Source organism: Phaseolus vulgaris, chromosome 7, assembly GCF_051622355.1.
Source record: "Phaseolus vulgaris cultivar YP4 chromosome 7, ASM5162235v1, whole genome shotgun sequence".
Taxonomy (NCBI): Eukaryota; Viridiplantae; Streptophyta; class Magnoliopsida; order Fabales; family Fabaceae; genus Phaseolus; species Phaseolus vulgaris.
Window position 1 is genome coordinate 44,630,844 of NC_143504.1, and position 23,894 is coordinate 44,654,737.

Here is a 23,894-nt window from a genome sequence, read left to right on the forward strand (position 1 = left end):
AAAAGAAAATAACTAATTATATGTGTTGTTACTAGAGATGAGCTGGAATCATCTGAGGTGTACAAGTGGATTGACCTCTACGTTTGAAGAGTTGTCGAGCTTTGATGATGAAAACCGAGTGGTAATCCACCTCCAAAAGATTTTTCGACGCTCAAATTAAAAGAGTAATATTTAAGTGAGTATGTGAGATTGAGTTGAGATGAATATACTCCCTAAAATTATATTTATATTTATAAGTTTTCATTAAAATATTTGTACCGACTAGTCCTCGGACATTGACGTCAGGGATCGACATCGGACCTCACTTACAGAGGGAGAGATCGGACGTCAGTGGTTTGAACAACTATATTGGGCCACGTGAGATGGGCCCCAGAATTACACCAGTTACCAGCTAAAACATCATATATGAGAGGAAGCCCTAAGACACGAGGGATCCATGCAGGTGGTATGTATATAGTCCTTGGAGGCGCTAAGGCCCGTTAGGGTTAGGGTTTCCAAGGGAAGGTGCATGCATGACAAGTGAATACTTAGGGCACCCACAGAATAAATGGCCCCATAGATTTGGTGCACAAGTTGGTACCCAGGCGACCATTCTGTTAGTCGTTGCACTCCAGTTAAGGGAAGTTCCATGTGCCAGATTACGCTAAGATTGTGTAATAGCGGCGCAGGGACATTCTCCAAGGAACCCTAGACACGGGTAACAGAACAAAGGTAAACCCTAGTTTCAACCTATATAAAGGGGACTAAGAACCCTAGCAAGGCACACCGTTTCTAAGACTGAAACTACTTGATACACTTATTGTTTCTTTGTCCTAGTACTGACTTGAGCGTCGGAGTGCAAACGGCCGTCAAAGCGCCCTTTGTCTTTGCAGGTGAGAGATTCTTCAACCAAGGAAGTTCGATTCTCAGGCGGAGATAGGCGGGCAAGAGACTGTCGTTCGAGTCAACCGGCAAAAACAATATTCAATTAACTTATATCTGTTATGAGATATCAAACCGATTTTAACAGCAACCAAAACCAAAATCAATTGTTTAAAGTATATGATCTATGCACTTCTATATGTGGTTAATGTCCACTATCGCAAGTGAATATTATGTACTCAATATTACAACATCAAACATGATATTAAAATGGTTCATAAATTTTTGTTGCTTTGTATTGTTTTATCCACATCTAGTGTTATTTTAAGTAATTTAATATTCAATCTACTTTTTTTTTAATTTAGACTTGATTTTAAACACTTAAAATTAATCATATTTTAATTGATAATTTATTTACTGGTTTATGTATCTTTTTGTGTAGCGAATGAGTTTGTAGTGCATGTTTTATATGTTAAAAATGAAATCTATTTAAGATAATTACTAAACGAGTAAATCAATTTACAAGTCTTTGTAGGTGCAGTCTTAAATAGGTTGACTGATTTGTACCTGTATGGATAAAGAGGGACATAGACAGTACCTGGAACTGGTTGTACAATTGTTGATTTGTCGGTATCCTTTTTACTCCTTTCTTCAAGTCTCCTCCTTTTGTTATTGGTGCTTGGTCGAGGTGGACCTGAAAAAGGTACTCTGACGCTCAAGTAAGTACTCTGTGTAAAAAGTGTATATTGTAAAGTTGATAAAATCGTACCTTACATCTTTGTAAAGAGTTTATTTATAGTGTTTAATCATGGACCCTTGTTGTGATAGGCCGAGTTAATCAAATATCAGTTGCTAACTGATTTATAGCATGATCCCTTATTTATAGGGAGGTATATTGGTATATTGGTATGTTGGTATATTGATGTCACCTGGATTTGGTAGGACATAATCATAATTCGTAGGGAATTTCCATAATTATCATTGTTGTCATTTATTGAGTGCCTTTAATATATATTAATGCGGTCAATCGGTCATCGAGACCGAGTGACATGGCTTGTCCGGTACCAATCGGTACACTTGCCCCCAAGCTTGAGGAATGTTTACTTTAGAAAAGTCTAGATGAGATTGTTGGTTGCTTCAAGGTATGAAGTGACTTTTTTGCCCTTCTTTGATTGTTGACCAAATGACCTTAATGCTTTTAATCTTTTCAATAGTTGTTCGAATGTCTCTATTGACACTTCTATAGTCTTAACAATGTATGTCGAACGATCGTTAGGACTAAGATCCTTTGAGTTGCTTTATAATTTTAAATGTTGAGCATATGCTATAACTTAAATAAGTTGATCCTTCACTAGATTGAATGTCCACTTGATACTTGAATCAAAATAATTTAAGTAAGATGACTCTTTAACAGATTGAATGTCGACCTAATACCTGGATCAATATGATTTAAATAAGCTTTGTCGAGCTTTAAATAAGTCAAACACCGACCAGGCATTGAGGATTGTCGTTTTAAAACAGTTTCCTTAATCGAAACAAACTTTATTTTTACCATTTGGGAGGGATTGCCTCAAGGGCAAAACTTCCTTAGCCGAAGGGTGTAGATTTAGGATATTGGTAGGGATTGTTGCATGTAGTGTGTCGTTCGTTCGGGAAGGGCTACTAATTGTTAAGAAAACTTCCTTGACCAAAGAGTTTCATGTAGTTTAAGTAAGCTGCCTTGATCGAAGAGTTGCATGTAGTGGAAGGACTACTAATTGTTAAGCAAGCTACCTTGACCAAAGAGTTCCATGTTCGGTTGGTAAGGGTCGCTAGTAGTTAAGCGGCTGCCATGACGGTTGATCGAGAAGGGTCACTAGTAGTTAAGCGACTGCCATTACTGAATAATAGTCGTTCGATCGTTAAGGGTTGTTGGTAGTTAAGCGGCTGCCTTGACCAACCGGTTGATCGATAAGGGTCGCTAGTAATTAAACGACTGACATTACCAAGTAGTATTTGTCGTAGCCACAATGAGATGAGGAGGTTCCACCTGTTGTCAATGTAGTATATATTGCAGAGAATAATACTTATCTTATTTTGGGAGTCATCCTTTATTTATAGAGTTTTTCCTGATGTCCTCCCATTCGTCTTTTTTTAACGAGAATAATATGACAATAGATTTAAATGATAATAATCATATATGTTATCTTCAAAATAATATGATAAAATATTTAAATAACAACAATTATATTTGTTATCTTCAAAATAAGATCCCAAAAGATCTAAATGATAATAGTCATATATGTTATCTTCAGAATAATATGATAACATATTAAATGTATATGTTATTTTCATAATCTTGACCTAAGAGTCTTTGGGCATCAGGAGGGATTGCCATGTTAAGGCAAAGATTCCTTGACCGAATGGTGTTGTCGTAGTCACAATCTGATGAAGGGGGTCCCATTGTTGTCAATACTCTAATGATCAAGTGGGTAAGAGCATAACATACATCAGTGTAGTATTTATTGCAAAGAATAATACTTCTATTATTTTTGGGATTCATCCTCTATTTATAGAGTTTTGCCTGATCTCCTCCAATTCGTTTTTTTTACGAGAATAATATCTTGACAGATTTAAATGATGATAGGCATAACATATTTAAATAACAACAACAATATTTGTTATTTTCATAATAAAATCTTTAACAAATTTAAATATACACTCTTTTCACAGAGTACTTACTTGAGCGTTGGAGTACCTTTTTCAGGTCCACCCCGACCGAGCACCAATAACAAAAGGAGGAGACTTGAAGGAAGGAGTAAGGAGACTACCCACACAACAATTTGTCCATACATGTACATGACCCATAAATATAGTTTAATGATTGATTATTGATATATGGAAAATTGTAGGGATGGTAATGCGAATTGATCTGTCCTGCGTTTGGCCCGAAAAATGCGGGTCGAGTTAGCCCACCCCACATAAAGAAAATATTTAAAAAAAAAATTCATTAATTATAAAAAACCTATTTCTTCTACTGAAAAAATAAAATTTTATTCATGTTTCAATTTATTCAGTTAATATAAAAAGTATGAGGGTTGTTAGGAGGTTTGATTAAAAATAATTAAAGTTTTGTTTTGCATCTATTTTTCATGTCTATACGTAGGTAAATGTACCAGAGTATCTTATCACAATTTTGTTACAAAATATTTTAATGAAGATGACTAATTTGTTAAATAATGTCTTATTGAAATCTCTTCTTTATATTAACAAAATTTAAAAATAGGACTTTACTTAAAACTAGATTCACTATCACTCTTAATATTAACTCCTTTAGATGATTAAAGTAAAACATTTCATTTTTTAGTACATTAAATTTATTATTTTAAAATAAAATAAAGGTCTCATTGCAATAATGAGTTTGTGGAATATGATTTTTTTTTTAAATTTTTTATTTATTTATGTGGGTCAGTGGGTCAACTTATTCCGTTGTTGGGCCGTACTGAATGCAGATTATGCAGGACGGACCTAAGTAGATCAACAAACTAAATTAGTGAACTTGTCCTGCACTTTTTGCTAGCGAACTATGGACCGACCCACATGACCTGCCACATTGTTATCCCTAGAAAATTGAGGGGATTGAAATCAATTTTAGAACCATATATTAAAAAAAAAATCCCTTTTATTGTGACTGCATAATGCTCTAGAGATATACTAATTAAACTAGTAAATAAAATTATCAAAACAGAAAATAAGCCATAAAAACAAGTTCATCAAAAACCTTTATATTTCAATTTTTTGTTTTCACTTATACATCTAACCCTTAACAATCAATTATAGTAATATCTTAATCATATATTTTTATCTTTTTAACTTATGATATTAATATATTATTACATATTGAAATGAGATTGTTAAAACAATGTTTATATTTTTAAATGTGTCAAAAGTATAATTTTCAAAATAGAATATGATAGCAAAACATTCCTTTGTTGAAGGACAAAAAGCGAATTCATTAAATCATACATTAGAGTTGAAATTGTATAGAAACGTGTTTCTGACATTAACCCACCAACCAAGAAACCATAGTCGGACATGTATTATTAGAATGATGATGATGATACATAAAACTCTAAAAATATTATGTCTAGCTTTAAAATAAAAAGTTATATTACATAATTGCAGTAATTATACTTCGAGTTAGAAGTGTGACACTTATTCCTTATAATAACTTTTGTGTTGAAATAAAACTTTAGATCATAAATATTCTAGAAGACTCTAAATAATAAAAATAAAATAATTTATTTTTTCTTTAAATTTTACATATTCATTCACTTATGTAATATATAATAGTTAAATCTCTTATATTTTTAATATATTAGCGACTACCTTTTTATTTTATTTAAAAATAATATATTAAATAATTTTAAAAAAATTAAAATTAATAAATGTAAGATCTTTATAAATAAATAAATGGATTGACAAGCTAAAAATACCACCTTGTCTTACCAAATTAATGGTAGACTAACATGGCCACCCTTAAAAATTAATCTTAATTTAGTAATTCGTTTATAATATTACGAACGAACTTATTAATCGTTAAAAATTTATAGTATATGATCCAATCTTAGAGCTCAGACTTAATCATAGTTCACGTGGTTAAGGTGACTAGTTCAACTATTTTAATTTTAATAATTAATAATTACACATTCTAATATAATTTTTTTAAGTACATGTTAGAATTTTCTCTATAAATTGAATAAAAGTAAGAATAAGAGTATTCTTAAAGTCATTTGTTCAATGTTTAATTTTTTTTCTTTCAATTTTCTTTTCAAAACACAACCTATAATTACATAGTTGTAGACGCCATTTTTAAAGGAACACATTCTAAAAACCATAAAACATTACAAAGAGAAAAAACATAAAAAACGAATAGAAAAGAAGAAAGGACATATCATATTTATTTATATTTCTTAACTATTAAGCAAGTTGACTAATGCAAAATGTCAAATTATAAGATTATTAAAAAATAAATTTATACATTGTTTAAGAATCTTAATGAAATATATGTTTTTGAATAAGTAATTTATTATATTAGATACAATAACGATATATAATGTAACAAAGATACAGGCATTACATAATAATATAATACTACAAGAAAAAGTAGATTTAACTGCAAAAAAAATTGACCGTGGCACGTGGACACTAAATAGTGTCAATTAAGCCTTCACTATTAAAAAAATTCAAATAAAGTGTGGGAAAACATGGGTTATACTCACGCAAACTTAAAAAAAAGATGGTTGCGTTGGTGAAACGGTCACTACTACAAATATAAAAATAATAAAAATTTAAAATTTTGAAGGTTAAGCCCATGCTATACATTTTAAAATTAAATTTAAATAAATAATAAAAATGTGAAGGTTAAATTCATGCAAATAATTAATTTTTATCTCTAAAAGTAGTTTCCATGTAATGATTTTTAAATTAATTTTTATTTAATAATTTTCTAAAGTTGGTATCTAAAACCTTGGTATCTAATTAGATACAATTTAAAAATTATTTATCAATAATAAAAATTAATTTAGATATTAATAATTTTTTTAATATATAAAGCAGAATCTATTTTTACCAATATAATAACTAATTATTTTTCTTTTATAAAAACGTTTTTTTATTGAATAATTTTCTTGAAGGGAACTTATTATATAATACACACTTTCCTCATGTTAGGGATGATAAAAAAAAAGTATAGTTTTCTTAATTAGGCTTACGAATACCAAGTTGTGCAACAAATAGTAGATATTTGATCAATCAAAGAGAAGCTTTTACATTCATTCTCTAATTTTTTTTATCTTTCATTTCTCAACAGTTAATAACATTATTACAAATTTTATTTCTACCTTATTTACACTTTCTTAATTATTTTTAATTTCATGTACTCTTTTCATAAAATTCAGATAATTTTCGCATTATTTCTATAATAACTTGAAATTAAGGAATAAGGTTCATTCTTTTTTTAAGTAATTATTTCTGAATTCTATTTATCATTTGATTGTCAACTCAAAATTCACCAATGCATTTGAATTAGAGGAAAAATGGAAGGATGTGAATGAACTTCATTTCCACACTAAACTATGATTTTTAGTGAACCTTAACAATTTGAGTGAATTGGTAGTATGATGGTGCATTGATATATTGCAAGCAGTGATTGTATTAGATTAATGAAACACTAAGGATTTTTCCTAAAAAATATTTTAGGGAAAATACTCCAACTTTTCTTTGTCTTAGACAACTTTTGAAGCTCACTCTTGATGCATGAACATTCCTTTTCTAGCTCTGAGACAAGGTCTTTCAGGTTTTCAGCACCATGTGTTGGGTCTAGTTGCTGGCTATCATTATTCCTTGGGAGGCCAGGATTTCCACTGGACTTTTGTGAGTTCTCAAGATTCTCTGAAACATACAACCAGCTAGAAATTGATGTGCGAAGTCGAAGCTGTTCAAAAAAGAGGACTTGTACAATCACTCGAAGTGGTAACCTTTCATTTTTTGCTATATGGGTGCTTGCTTCCAATGAAAGTTTTTGGCAGTTCATCAGTCTACAAAATTGTTCTCTCTCTAAATCTATCAGCCAAGGATGTGTCTGTATATTTGTCATAAATGTGTTACATTAGAATTATCAAATTCACACAATAATAATCAAATAATACTGCTAATAAACATTACATTTGTATTTTAATGTGAGGTTCACTCATAGTTTTGGTGTTTTATTCTTCCATTCCAACTACTAAACTTTCTTATTCTTTCTCTTTCTATAACAAGCATCGAAAGATACATATAAGCAAGTGAGAATCTTCTCTTCTAGACCTATTTAGATAGCATGAAAGACATTGATAACTTTCATATATATATAAATTCTTAACTTAAAAAAAAATCAAAATTATACTTTATATTTCCCCCCTTCATGTATTTTAAGGCCTTTTTTTAATCAAGAGTTATACGTCACAACTCAGACCATTTGGTTAACTCAAAATGTTATACTGACAACAATTGGGTTAACAGTGAAGACGTTTCCTCTGAGGCGTTATATGGTTTTTTATTTTTGCAGTCATTTTCACAACACAAATGGTTCAGGTTTCATATCTGAAGAGATATCATTTGTAGATACATTATTGATGGTAGAATTTTAATTACTTTTCCGAAGGATTTGCTTCTTGATGTAGCAATTTTTGCATTGGTGAAGGGGTTATGGTATGAAAACTCTGAATGACTTTTGTAGGGTTAGATGGAGTTTCTTGATCTGGTACTCTGCCAAACTTTTAGTCAATATACGTTGGATTTTAATAACTCTCATTGTTTCATTTTATTTATTTATTCTTTATTGTTGATAAAAAATTTGTGATAATTTGGCTTCGAATATGGTCTTACCTTAAGGTACACATCTATTGCATGATATAAACCATCATCCAATGGTCTGGCATAATCTGGAATTGCAGAAGCAAGGGCCTGAAACTTGGGCAACTTCAAATTAACATCATGAGCCACCTCAGCAAGATATGCATCTATTAAATTTGCCACTATTGTCATAGGTGCAAGGGCATCAGTTCTAGCTACCAATGGACCTTCTTCAATTATGCATGGAGAAGTTGATGCAGTTGTAGCCTGGGATATAGACATAAAGTGGTCAATTATCCTATGAATGCAGTCTATATCATAAAGGGTCTCAACCGAGTGTCCCATATTTGGAATGAGAAGATCCACAAGCTCAGCTTGGTCAAGTTGTGATCCAATTCTTTTCTCCAAGTTTTCTATGCATGATGAACTTGCATGCAATATCATGGCTGTGCTGAGCAACCTAAGTAGATACTTTGAGGGTGTGACCCCTTTTTTATTAGGAAGCAAACCCAAAATTTCTTCAAGCAATGATCGTTGATTTGCTTCAGAAATTGCACTAGTAGTGGTTGTTCCAGGGTTGACACTATTTTTATCATTTGCTTGCCTATTCATCAAAGGGACAAACCTCTTAATATAATATATGAGGGATCTAGAAACATTATCTGGCTTCATACCTTTTCCTTCAATGGCTAAAATAAGTCTCTTAAATAAGGGTAAGCTTAACAAAGACAAATCCTCATACCACCAATCATCACTTGGAGATACCGATTTAGTCTCAGAAGAAATTACATTCAATAAGGTGGGATCTTGAGTTGAGTTCTTTGAGCTATCATGTCCTTCCACATTTCTATTGAACATGTTTGGGTCAGAACATGCCTTCATTGCTAATGAATCAATGCATCTTGACACAATGTGTAACTCTTCTGCACAAGTTTTAACTTCCTCACATGTTTGAAGAGCTTTCATAGAGTCTGACCAATTACTAAAGACTTCATTAAGAAATGCCTCAGTCTTTGCAATTAGATTCCCTTCACCATAATTTTCATCCATCTGTAGGTGCTCTGCTGCACATCTCAGACTAACCACATTTGATGCTGTGACATCTAACTTTACATTGTAGAAAAACTTGATTACAAGCGCAAATGTTTTGTCTCCACCAGGAACATCATCAAGTTGTAAAACACGATTTGATTCATCCTCATTTGTGAAATCAGTAATGAGTTTCTTAAGCAATCCACTTCTAGAAAGTAATGGGAACTACAACACCAAAATCATAAATGAAAAAATAAATCAAGACCCAACATGAACACGAATGCATAGTTAAGGCCAAAAAAAGACGTAGAAGGCAAAGAGTGAAAAGTAATAAAAACAACAACAATAATAAAAGTCATAAACAAACAAAAGTTCAATTGAAAAAGGCACCTTGTGAAGAAAAAATGTTGTTTCTTTTACTTTGACAGTAACATCACTTGGAAGTCCGGTTGTGCAATTCCTGGACATAAAGAATAATTTAATTTAAAATCAAGTGCAACATTCATACTACAAATTCTACAAATCAAAGGGTTTTGCTTGTTCTTTATTTGAAATTATGTTTTACATAGTAAAATCAGTTACAAAATAACTGAACAACATGGTAGAGAATGTTGAGCATTATATATATATATATATATATATATATATATATATATATCCAGTCATTGATTATAATGCAGTATCATGAAATCATGTTTTTAAGGCCTTTGCACCTCTATGACTCGATAAATCAACCACAATTGACATTCTTCCAACTTCATCTAAAATTTGGCATGACCCAAATTTTCGTTTCCTTTTTATCCAAGTAAACAGGGTAGTGATAATCTTTTAACATAAATCATATGACATGCACTTTGATCTACTATTTGTTGGGCATGAAATTGTACCAGATATGATCTTGTGATTTGACTTGAATCTAGAGAATATGTGATTTGTGAGATGACAATGTTGATTCCAAAGTCACTCAAGATTAATAAATTATAATCATTGGACAATGCATATGAAACTGAAAAATCCTTTAATCCAAAGAATTTAAAAAAATATATGTTTGGCCCATTGGAGTAATACACATATATATGAAATATTAGTTTGAGTTGATAAGATTTGTTACCATGTTTCACCTTCATGATGAAATGCATCTGATTTTGATCCAAGAATTTAAAAAAATATATGTTTGGCCCATTGGAGTAATACACATATATATGAAATATTAGTTTGAGTTGATAAGATTTGTTACCATGTTTCACCTTCATGATGAAATGCATCTGATTTTGATCCAAGCCTCATGAAAGCCATTTATGGAGGTTGTATGAAGAAAAGAAATCTGCAATTGAAGGGCATGAGAGAAAGTAGTAAAGAGACGATTGGAGATGTGAGTGAGATATGAGAGCAAAGTGCAGTTTTTGCATTGTGCTTGTGATTATGGTCCAAAACACAAACAAGTAGCGAGTCTAATGCTCATGATAACTAAAATAACCGAAAGACATGGTTGTGCAATCATATACACATATCACATCTCTCTCCCCTTTCTAATTAGTGCACAAACATTTTTACACTCATTAGACAAAATACTCCTACTTTATATCCATATAATAATATATATTAATTTTATATTAAAATATAAAAATAATATGATTAAAAGAATAATATATTGAGTTATCAAGTGGATGTGAAAGTAATTTTTTTAAGGGTTAAAATATGTTTTTCGTCTCAGTATACGCGAAACTGACTTTTGTTTCTAATCCAAACTTTAAAACTTTTTTTAGTACTAAACTATTGGAATAAGTTTTTATCAATTTTTTTATATCCTGTGGCACTAAAAATAATCTTTTATATGGAATTTCTTATTGTTTTTGCTGTCAAATCACCAATTATACCCTTACCTACATGGTTACCTGATAGTCACAGAGATGCATTACACTACTCGTATGCTTTTAGTTGGAATATTATTAAAAATGGGAGCATATGGGTTGGTTCGAATTAATATGAAATTATTATCTCGCAGTCATTCTATATTTTGTTCTTAGTTAATGATATTAGGTTCAATTCAAATAATCTATGCAACTTCAATATTTCTTGATCAATGCAATGTATGAGTTAGCATTAAATATTTTAACATTGTAGTCCATTCTGAAAATTTGTTTGTCACGTAAAAAAAAAACTGACAAAGACACCAATTCCAATAGTTTTCTTACTAGAAGTATATAAGAGATTTAAAGTTTGGACTAAGAACGAAAAAGAATTTCACGTGAAAATAAATGAAAAAAAAACATATCTAACACTTTTATAATATTATCAACATATCAACACTCTAAAAAAAAATTACACTCATATAATACAAAATACTCCTATTCCACACCCACATAATAATATATATTAATAATTTATATTAAAATATAATATATTGAGTTGTTAAGTCAGTATAATTTTTCTATTGGATCAAGTTCTAAAAACATTACATTATTTTCTATTTTTGCAAGAAGATTGAGACTTATTTTAAACGATGATGAAATTCATTTGGAAGAAAAATAATTTTAAATTATTGGACGTAATTATGATATTATGAAATCACTAATTTTTAAATTTTTAAATTAACCACTAATTTTTTTTACTGTAAAAAAACAATTAAGAATAAATAGTTCTTTTTAATACCTTTTTAATTTAGTTTTAAGTTATTAAATGATTTTCCTTAATCCGCATACAATATATTTTTTTATTTAAAGTTCATGGTAATGAAAATTTTAAAAGTATTAGTGATTGAACTAATTAATAAAAAAATTATTACAATGATGAAGTACTTATTGATAACAAATGTTAATTGTTAGAATAATCTTTATTGATTTGTCAAAAAAAAATTAATATATGTTGTGAAAATATGCTAATGATATAAAAATATTATGTTAACACTTAATGCAATCAAAATATATAAAGTATTTTAAATAATTATTAAAATAAAATTTAAACATAAATAAATGCATGAAACGAAATTGATAATATTGAAAGATGATTCCAAAAAAAGGTAAATAAATTTATTACTTTTCAAAAAAATGGAAATTTCATGAAAAACAAAAAAAAGGAAAGAAATACTTAATTTGCAAACGTAAGCAAAATAAATAAGGATAATTTTTTTGCAAAGAAATTATAAATAACTTGAAAACATTTAACAAAAAAAGTGGAGAATAAGGAGAATAGTATACTCTTTACATTAGTCATCGTCATATTTGATTTATAAAAATATTTAGTATAATATATTTTGTGACCCTAAAAAATTACATAAAATCCTGATTTGTAAATCATTTTTTACATTTATTTTCCTTTGTCCTAGTGAATGTAATCATGTACAGACCTTTATCTTTTGTTGTGAGAAAGATGAGTATTTGATTAATCACTACGTAGTTGAGGGATTTTAGAATATATTTTGATTTTATTTTTACTTTTTTAAATATTTTTTTATATAAATTGGAGCATCACTAATACTTTTATTTGTTATATATTTTTTCGATTAAAAATAATGCTTGTAAAATGTCCACCTCCCTTATGCTGATACACTCTTAAAAATATGAATTTCGTTTCACATTCTTTATCTCCTTCATTTTTATTCACCACTAATAAATATTTCTTGAAAGAATATTCTTTTGAATGCTTTAAAGAAAAAGTAATATTTTCATACAAGACCTCTAGTTTTAATAAGTTCTTCCTTTTTACCCTTTATATTAATGACCTCTTTAATCCCTCAGATATTTTACAAGAGATTTTCATGAAAAATCTCACATTAAATATTATAACAACCTTTTTCTGAGATTTTATAACAAATTAAACATAATTAGTGTTCCATTAATTAATATGTCAACTATTGCATCTTCTTCTGCCAGACAAACTTCCTCTTCCATTAAGCACATCTCCTTTGCAACCAAATGCAGCCCTCTCTTTCATTAGCTTTTTTATGCAGAAAAATTAGAGTTTAGTGAGAAGAAATTTGCTCCTATTTTGGTTGTAAAAGAAGAAATAAAGAAGATATAAAAAAACCCAAGTATTGATTTCTTATTCTTCCTTTACCTTCTTCTTAACTCTTTTAGAAAGTCATTTCCTTCTATTGAAGAAGGAAAAAATTCCATCCACAATCTAGAGATTAGGATCAATTTTGTGTACTTCACTTGTAATTGTTTACAAGATTAGTCCAACAAGGATACACAATTATTGATGTGCTTCAATTTTCTTGATTTAAAGCATCTTTTTGTTGTTGAACATCTTTGGAATTGAGACCTTCACATCTTTTTCTTGAGTTTCAGTTTGCAGAGTACTGGTCTAGTAATTCATGATGCTGGTTCTTATTGCATGAGTATGGCATCAGCTTACAATCTAAAGATGCAGCCTCCTGAGTATTGCACCACCCCACTTATAAGGAAACTTTGCATGAACAAACACAACTTTATTTTATCAACTATTTGTCCTTGAATAGTAACATGTTGTCTTCTTAAATATTTTAGGTTGAAGAAGATAGATCAGTAAGCAAAATCAGACATGGGGAGACATTTGAAGACCACTGGCGATTCTTTAAAACAGAGACCACATGTTTTGGTGGAAAAGGATGCTTGACATTTGTTAGTAGCTCAGGTTTTGAATTTCTAGCTAGAGAATCTAAAGACATTTTTTGTATGTTTCTCCATTCTGGTTTGTCTTACTACCCTAATGGAGAAAGCAGATTAAAAAACTTGATCGTCTAAAATCAACTCAATAAAATTTTGACAGATCACGTAATTCATATTTGGTGAATTTATTTTGACTCTTCTTTTATCAACATTTTTTTAGTTTCATCAGTAAAACTTCTTGTAGCTGCCACTTAAAAGGTGCTGGTTATGGCAGACACAACATCTATAGATTTTTGTTTGATAGTCTCACAGCGCGTGTTTGGAAACACGTCTAGAGGCACATTCAATGTGATTCTTTTCACATCTTGACTGAAGCAAATAATTCTTGCTTTCACATGTTCAGGCTGTTGGAATCACGTTATCAAAACATTTCCAAACACACTAATAGGTGTTGCATGTTTTGGACTTGCTCTTCATGATGAATTATATTTAGATCCATGGAGCTGAATTTTCAGATTTAGCTGAAAATATCATAAAAAATCCTTACATACTGATTTTACTTTTCATATTTCGAAGATGAGTACAGCAAGAGCTTGGCGTTTCTGTGCATGTCTGTCATGAGAATTATGCTAGCAATCCATCCACTTTAAAAGCAATATTGTGCATGAAAAGTTTATACTAAATGTATGTTAGGTTCACTTTACTTTAAAGAAATAATTGTTTGTTTTTGAATATTTTGATGTAATAATAAATCATTTCCTATAATCTAAGTTATTCCAAACATTGAGTAAGGCACGTCATTTATATGGCACATTAAATTTTGATTCAGTAATCTGCAGAAATCATGGCTTTTTGGTTTGCAGATACCTGAGCAGGATTATTATACTTGTCAGTATTAACAACTATCTCAGTTTTTTCCCCAACCAATTTGTTTGGCATTAAGTTGCTCTTAAATGGAAGAACTGAAAATTATGGCTTTGTTTCTGTCTCTAAACGAGGCAATTTTCTTTAAGATAAGACACTGATGCATTGGACTGAACCATCAAAACATGAGAATCCTAATCCACACGTTACCGCGTTGTGATTGTGGCCTACCACATACACACTAACCTCCATTACACATTAGAGAAGGAATATTGTAGATATATAAGGTGAACTTTGCCTCCTTCAATTATTATTCTTGTTACACTTTTTTTGTTAGTATATGCTTTTAAGCATATAACTAGTTTAGTTATTATCATATTTTTGCTAAAATCAAATTATTGGAAAATAATAAGTGTGAATGATATGTTCTATGTTTTTCCTTCAGCTAAGAATTTTTACATGCTGTGTGATACTTCTTATAATCCTCCTCCTCTCCTCCTTCATTCTCAAGAAGAGTAATTCTGAATTATTTCATAAATATTAGTGGATGTGATTTCAAGAATTTAGATTGAATTTGAAAGTCACCTGGTAACACAATATGGTTGTATAGTAAATAAAAGTGCCCACAAAATCATTATAAGTCAAATCTGAAAACTAGAGTGATGGCAAAACATGACATAAGGTTTCTAGAGGCAGAAAATAAAAGAAATTAAAATATAATATAATTTTTTTGTAATAATCTATCATGTTCAAATGGAGTTCATAAACCTACTATTTTAGAAATTTGGAAAAGAGGCAGCTTGGACAAAAACCAATATGGGCCTTGATGTTTTGAAGCTTGGATTTTATAGATTTGTGCGAAGGCCACTTGACCTCCCCATATACATCTGTTTTTGTAGAATCATGGCATCAAATAAATCAACCTCCAACCCAAAACTCCAACTATTAGATCGAACTTCTCAACACCATTTAAAAATACTTAATTTAAATTATAAATCCTTCATTGAATATTTTTAATTAAATTTTTATTAAATATTTTTATTTTATTGAGTATCTAAAAATTTTATATTTTTGAATTGATTTTACTATCATATTTTTTTCATTAACTAGAATGATTTACCTATTACTTTACATCATTATTCCTGATGTATTTATTGTTATTCCTGACGTATTTTCACATAAAAAAATAGCTTAATTAATTTTACAGTTCTTAATAAATTTAAGTATTTTTTATTGAGTATGTGATTATTGGTTCTAAAGCATGTACAAATGATCATCTGCTGAAAAGCTTAGTCACACCGTTAGACGGTTTGATGTGAAAGGAGAAGAAAATTGTCTAGTGGTGTTACACTGTTTAGTAATATTGAGACGAATTAAACCGTCTAGTACGTGTTTGTTATAATTGTCTTAATGGTTTTGTTTTATAATAGTCTTCTATTACTCTTTCTATATAGGGTCTATATATAGAGTTCTTGTGAACTTTGTTAATAGCTAAAGGTGTGAGAGTTCGTGTTATCAATAAAGTATTTTCTTCAATCTTGTCCTTATTTTATTGCTTTGTTATTGTTGAGAATCCAATAATTGGTGTCATTTGTGATGAGAAGAAAAGAAAGTCAAGAAGATAAAAAAATAGCCACGAAGTTTGACATTGAGAAGTTTTCAGGGTACAACAACTTCGAATTGTAGAGACTCAAGATGGAAGTCATCTTGATTCAGAAAGGTTGTGTTGATGCTTTGAATGATGAAGCGAACATGCCAATGTCTATGTCTCAAAAGGAGATGACTTACATGACCAGCAGAGCAAGGAGTGTCATAATTACATGTCTCGGTGAAAAGGCACTTAGAGAAGTCGCAAAGAAGAAGATTGATGTATCAATGTGGTTCTAGCTTGAGTCATTGTATATGACTAAGTCGTTGGCACATAGACTTTGTCTGAAACAACAATTGTATTCGTTCAGAATGAACGAGCCAAGAACGATGGTGGAACAGTTAGCGGATTTCAATCAGATCTTGAACGACCTAGAGAATATTGAGGTTAAATTGGAGGATGATGATAAGGTTTTACGTCTTTCTAACGCCTTACCCAAGATTTACGAACACTTTAAAGATGCTTTGATGTTCGGGAAGGAATAGACCATTACTCTGGAGGAGGTGCAGACCTTAATAAGGACTAAGGAGCTTCAGAAGGGGTAAAATAGGTTGAGTCTAAACGTGTCAAAGTCAAATGGGAAGAAAGAGAAAAATTCAAGTGTAAGAAGGCATAGCTCTAAATTGCTCAAGCTCCAAATACTAAGGAGGAAAGGAGGAAGATGAAGACTACCATGCATGATAATGGAGTTGGTAGCATCATGTATGGGATGCTTTGTAACAAATCAAATTTTCCTTATGTAGTTAGTGTTGTTAACATGTACATGATAGATCCTGGACGAACACATTGAAAGGCTTTGAAGTGGGTGTTGGATATTTGAGAGGAACAATATCGTCTAGTCTACCGTATAGACAGTCTACCTTTGACAGAGTTGTTGTAGAAATGTATCTGAATGTTGATTATGTAGGGAACCTTAATACCAGAAATTCAACTTATGGTTATGTCTCTACCTTGTTTGGTACTTTGGTTTGTTGGAAATCTAGCCTGCAATTAGTTGTGGCTTTATCTACTACCCAAGCAGAGTATATTGCTTTCACAGAAGGGGTAAAGAAGGCACCATGGTTAAAGAAAATGATTGGAGGGATGGGTATTGTGCAAGATTGGGTGATTGTTCATTGTGATAGTCAAATTGTCATACATCTATTTGATCATCATACTTACCACAAGAGGATGAACACAAAAATCAGACTACATTTCATGAGAGATATTATTGAGTCTAGAGAGGTTAGAATCAAGAATATAACCTTAGAAGAAAATCCAACAATGTATTTACGAAGTCCTTGGCAAGATCGAGGTTTAAACAGTGTCTGAAGTTGGTTAATTTTTTGTTTGAGAAAAAGGGAAGATGAAGCTAGAAGCTCTTCCATGATTTGGAATCAAGGTGGAGCATAATGATGATTGAAATTGAAGCACGTACAACAAATCATCTATTGAGGAGCTTAGTTAGACGGTTAGATCGTTTGATCTAAAGGAGAAGAAGATTGTCTACTTAAGATCGTCTAGTAATGTTAGACTTTCTAATGGTGTTAGATAGTCTAGTAGTGCTGAGATGAGTTAGATTGTCAAATACATGTTTGTTATAATTGTCTTAATGAATATATTTTTGAATGGTCATATGTTAGTCCTTCTATATAGGTAGAGTTCTTGTGATCTTTGTAAATACAATAATTATGAGAGTTATATGTGTATAGATCTTCTGTTATCAATAGAGTGTTTTCTTCAATCTTATTATTGTTTTTCTTGCTTTGTTATTCAGATGATCTGACAAAAATTTGAGTGCTTTAATTGTTACAAGAAAAGTCATTTCAACTAAAGTTTTCTAAATAAGAAGAAAAATAGCAAGAAATCTCATTTCAATGAGTCTCACATTGAGTAGAGATGGATGAGGTGAGTAGTATATAAAGAGAAAGACTTACAAACACATTGTCTTAAGGTTTTGGGTTAAAGGTGGTGTCAATGTTTCTTATATATGGATTGCCTCATGGCTCGAGACCAATTGGATCCACGTCTCCTAAGTTAAGTATTGACTCTCCCCCAACACGTAAGTCGTAATTATCTTTACCAAATGTCATTTTTGTGTGCTCCACATGATTGATTTTATTTTTATTTTCGTATTTAATTTATAAGTTTTTTTTAAAGATAATTAAGGTTCTAGAACTTCGTTTTTTCTTATTGTCCAATTATAAAAATCGAATTGTTACATCACCTCAATTTACACCTAAATTTGACAGTACAGACTTAATTAAAAAAATATTTTTTTTATAATAAAAACTCAATTAAAATTATTTAAATTTAAGAGGAACTTAAAATTTAATTAATTCAAAGTAACTTATAAATGATTTGTATCTCCTATTATACTCAATTTTTATTTGTATATGGTATTTTAGAATATTTCACTCATGATTATGGATAAAATATTCAAAATTTATGAAATACTAATTTTTTATTATGGCAATAATTTATAATTTTTATTTCAACAATGTATAAGAAATGTTATTTTAATTTCAATCCATTTCTTATATTTTTAAAAATTATACATATTACTACAAAAATAAGAATCAATGATAGCTTACTATAATGAGTGTAGTTTACCTGTCATAAAAAATGGTGCGGTGATATTTTTGTAATAATTATGATTTTTATTATGAAGATTAAAATTAAAACTAACATAGTAAGTATTTACTATGTTTGTTCAGGGTAGAACCGATATAATAAATTTTAACTATGTCATTTTTTTATTTCAACTGACATAATAAGTGTTTTAACCTATTTCACTTTCTCTTCTCAAACAATAAATATTTTGAACCCTACGCTTCCGCGCGCTGAAGCTTTTCCTTCCACACTACGACGTTGAAGTTTCTCCTTCCACCTTATAGTAACCCTTCCACTTGTTTGGTTCAGTCCTATGTGTTCCCCATTTTTTACAAAATTTGTTTGGTTCTGAAACTTGAGTTTCCATTTTTTTTCCTTTTTTTTGAATCCCTAAATCCTTCTTCTCCTTCGTGCAGTGTTCTTGGTGTGTTTATATTACCTCCTTCTCCTTCTCATTCTCCTTGCAGCTTCGTACGGTTTTAGGTTTGATGTGTTTTGCTTGTGTTACGAATGCGTTTGCAATTTTTTGAAACTGAGAATGTGTTTTGTTGTTGTATTGAAATTTTCGAGTTTTGAACTTAGTCTTTCAGTGTTTTCTTTTGTTACTCACACTTCAAAGTTTATGTGATTTTTTAAGGGGTGTGAAGGTTCCATGGGGTTATTTTTCCAATGTGAAAAGATTTGTATCCATGAAAGATCTAAAATTACTTGGGTTCAAATCTCATGATTGTCATGTTTTGATGCAACACGTCGAATTACCAAAGTGATGACATTGACCCGAGATGAAGTTATTCAAATACATTTTTATATACTGAATAACACTGACATAGTCATACCCTACTTAACTGCTCACAAAGATATTGTGAAGAAAAATCATCCACGAATGTTTGAGAAGTGGGTGATTAATGAGCATAACAAGATTTTTTTTGAAGTGGTTCAAAGAAAAAGTTTAAAGTGACAACACAAATTTAGATACATTGAAATGGTTAGCATGTGAGCCAAACTATGATGTCATATGTTGGCGTGGCTATGATATAAACAATTATTCATTTTATAAAAAATCTAAAGATGAAAAAAGCACTATGCAAAACAGTAGAGTAATGGTGGTGGCTAAATCAATGCATTTCTCTAGTTCAAAGGATAAAATCTTGTTATGGCTTCAATGTTACTTTGGTTTAATTGAAGACATTTGGGTGATTATACAAGTTTCAGAGTATTTGTTTTTATATGTAAGTGGGTTGAATGTAATTGCGGTGTTGGTACCGATGATTTGGGTTTTACCTTGGTTGATCTAGAAAAGTTCAATTACACTGAAGAGTCATTCATCATGGCATTTCAAGCGAAATAAGTGTTTTATGTCACTGATCCTACTAACAAAAAATGATAAGTGGTTCTGCAAGGAAGAGTCACACATGGTACTAATGAGAAGGATGATTCAACACTTGATATCAGTGAGACTCTATCTTTCTCCACAAATATGCCAACCTTGGATGTTATGATGTTCATGTCACAGTGATAACCATCATGAAGGGTTGTGGGAGAATGTTCCAACTTAACAATGTAAACAATTTACTTATGTTTATTCTTTATAATGCAAATTTTGTGTGTTTACTTATGTTCAATTTGTATAATGCAATATTTGTATTTTTTTTTCTTCTTTTTAGTCTATTTCATTTACATTTAATATTTGTTTGAACAGAGATATGATTGATTCAAATGATGCACCTCCTCCCTCACAAGGTGGGTTCCAAGTCAACTACCTACCCAAAAAAAAGGGTAGACGTGCTGCTAGGCTGAGAGATTTGATTGTTAGTTGTAGTGTTGATCAAAGATTGCCTATCGAGTTTGATATGAATACGGGAAAATTTTTTTGGGAGAGAATAGCACAAAATTCACTAGCTATGTGACCTTGCTTGGTAGAAGTAAGGTCAGTATTCTTATTGATGATTGGGACTATGTTCCATAGACAGTGAAGAATCAGCTATCGCATACTATCATGGTATGAAAATCTTAATCAAAATAATTCAATCATAAGAAAACTAAAAAAAAAAACATTTATAATTGGTATTTATTATGCATCTCACATATGATGTCCCAAATAATAGTTTGTTGAGGAAAAATGGATTTCATATGATGGGAAACGATAAAGGGGTTTTAAGAGTGACCTTACTAGTTGATATATTTATGGTCAGTTGAGTAATAAGAACCTTTGTGAGATATACCAGTTTCTCGATGGGGAGACGTGACAAACTTTCCGGGAGAGACGATTAGACCTTGCCTTTTAGGTAAATTAAATTTTACATTTTAGGTGTATTTTTCAATTGTTTTCTTATATATATTTTTATTAATTCTTTATATGTGTAATGTATATAATAGGAAAGGAGAAAAATTGCACAGGACATTCAGAAAAATAATGTCCACCCCCACAGATTGTCTCGTGGTGGATATGATAGGTTGGAGAGAATTATGATTTTGTAGGCCTCTTCCTCGGCTCCCAGTGACAAGTCAAGTTTGATATCTCCACCTCTCTGCCACGAAAAATAGAAGAGAGCTCGCAAAAACATTATCAGGAGATTACACTTCCGAAGAAACGCATATCATAAATTATTTTGATATTTTAATGAAAGTTGATTTTAGTGTTAAAATTTGCATCAGAATGTTTGTTTTGTAGGATGACTTGGTGGAGCAAAGCTCTCAGGGAACATTCGCTACACAAGGACATGAAGACATATTAGTAGTTGTCATTGGTCATCCAGAGCATCCGGAACGTGTTCGTGGTACTGGACAAGGGATAGGCATTAGGCAACTCTTTGGTACTCCAACTCGACATGTTACTTTATCACAACTTAGTGAGGCCGACAAGAAACTTCTCAAAGATGAGTTTAAGAATGAGTTATCCCCAAATTGATGGATGAATTATTGTCGGAAATGCGAGCAGAGTTAGTATCCATGGGAGTGTCCATTCAACCTCCTACTGCTCCTTCACCTTCAGAGGTTTCCCCTATTCTTGTCAGCACAAAGGGAAGTTGTCATACTGTTGAAGAATCACAGGATGGTGGTGTTGATATCCCTGTTGACTGTGAATTGTACATTGATGATCCTCCCCAACATTTGGTGGCTTTATGTAATTTTTATTCCAATTATATATTTTTTATTTATATTTTTTTTATTTTCATATATTTATGTGGTCTTAGGTAAAATCTATAAGTTAGGATTGACCATCCACTACCAGAAGATTAAGGAAGATATGATACGAGTGGTGGTTATTGATGTTTGAGATTCTTCTAGTCAAGTTCCCGTGCCCACTAAGGATGTTCAAATAGTAGGACATGCCCCAGGGAATTTTACCATTTCGCCAACTAGATTGGCAAAGTCGATTGTAGTAGGGGTTGTTTTTATCCTTTTTAATATCTTCACACGAATTATATTTCTATACTAATTTTTTTAGGATGAGTCTAAAAATTCAAAAGTTGTCAACCTTCCAGAACCACAAATGTCTTCTCTCCAACAACTTGGTGCAATGATAGTGACAATTGGAAGCAAATTGTCCAATTAGATATGCCTCATAATGTTGTAGGCAGGACTAGTAGCGTTCCTTTTTTTATATGTCAAAAGGATATTTGTGAGATTGTTACAGGTACTGCTCAACTATCTATATCGGTTTTACAACTTTGGTTGTTATAAGTATATTTTCATTAACCTTAAAATATTTAATATATTCATATTTTACTTTAACACTATTTTTTCAATGTTTAAGGTATTTACATCACCTCTGCATCGAGAAGAAGAATGCTTATATTTATGGATTTCTTAACCCAGTTGTCATTCAGAGTGTAGGAAATGAAGCGAGTGAAGTGCAAACATACTTAATAGAGACATTTAAAAATGCAGGCAAAGAAGTGTATTTAGCACCTTACTTGCATCAGTAAGTATATAATTTTAAATTACAGTTAATTAATTTGAAACTTATTTATTATTAATATTATTATAACTTGTAAGAGTCATTGGCAGTTGTTGGTCATTATTCCGAGTCATTTTCTCGTGGTTATCTTGTGTTCGGCATAAGAAAACTAACACTTTGGCCATCAAACATTTACTAGACGCGTAAGTTTTCTATTGTATTATATTTCCTACCTTAATGATTAATATGAATTAACGAATGTCTACCTTTTTATAGGGCTTTGGAGACTCATTCGAGACTGCAAGGTCTTCCACATGTAGTTAGGAAGAAGATACAATTAATTGCACCTAATGTAACTTATTTGTCCCACCACTATTTAATTATGATATAAAATATTTTATAGTTGTGTTTTAATTTGCAATGTTCACATCAATCGGGAAGCTATGAGTGTGGATATTATGTAATGAAGCACATGCACACAATCATATATGCAAACATTACTGACTCATGGAGAGAGATAATAAAAAATTTACTCAAATACCTTAATTATTTAGTTGTGAATTTCACTTTTTATTGATTAAGTCAATTTTTTTGTAGTTATTCAATGATCCATCTCCTTTTAAGGATAAAGACATAGAAGACATTAGAATGCATTGGGCTTCATTCTTTTTAAGTGTTTCTGATAAGATATAAATTTCGTTAGTTTATTAATCAATGAATGAGTTTGTCTGTAAATTGTATAAAATTGTCTGAATAACATTGATATGTAGGTGATTGTTATCAATGAATGAAGTAAAATAGATAAATGATTAAGAGTTTCTGGAAATTTTATGCAATTGTCTGGAAACATTGATATGCAGGTGATTGTTATTAATGAATGGGGAAAATTTGATCAATGAATGGATTTTTCTGTAAATTATATGCGATTGTGTGGGTAACATTGATATGCAGGTGATTGTTATTAATGAATGGAGTAAAATTGATCAATGATTAAGTTTGTCTGAAAATTTCATGCAATTGTTTGGATAACATT

General features: G+C 30.8%; 2 protein-coding genes across 2 annotated transcripts; one reads left to right on the forward strand and one right to left on the reverse strand.

Moving 5' to 3' along the window:
* Window positions 1-7,072: 7,072 nt before the first annotated feature.
* On the reverse strand, window positions 7,073-10,563 carry LOC137828803 (BTB/POZ domain-containing protein At5g03250). Its single transcript, XM_068635513.2, has 4 exons — window positions 10,505-10,563; window positions 9,658-9,727; window positions 8,269-9,492; window positions 7,073-7,483 (listed from the first exon to the last, which is right to left on the reverse strand). Exons 1-4 carry the CDS (start codon window positions 10,561-10,563, stop codon window positions 7,073-7,075), a joined length of 1,764 nt encoding a protein of 587 aa, XP_068491614.1.
* An 11,325-nt stretch (window positions 10,564-21,888) lies between these two features.
* Window positions 21,889-23,438, forward strand: LOC150025942 (uncharacterized). The gene is made up of 5 exons (XM_090304830.1): window positions 21,889-22,046; window positions 22,446-22,637; window positions 22,718-22,885; window positions 23,138-23,213; window positions 23,265-23,438. The coding sequence occupies exons 1-5, from the start codon at window positions 21,889-21,891 to the stop codon at window positions 23,436-23,438; spliced, it is 768 nt and encodes a 255-aa protein (XP_090160956.1).
* Window positions 23,439-23,894: the final 456 nt, after the last annotated feature.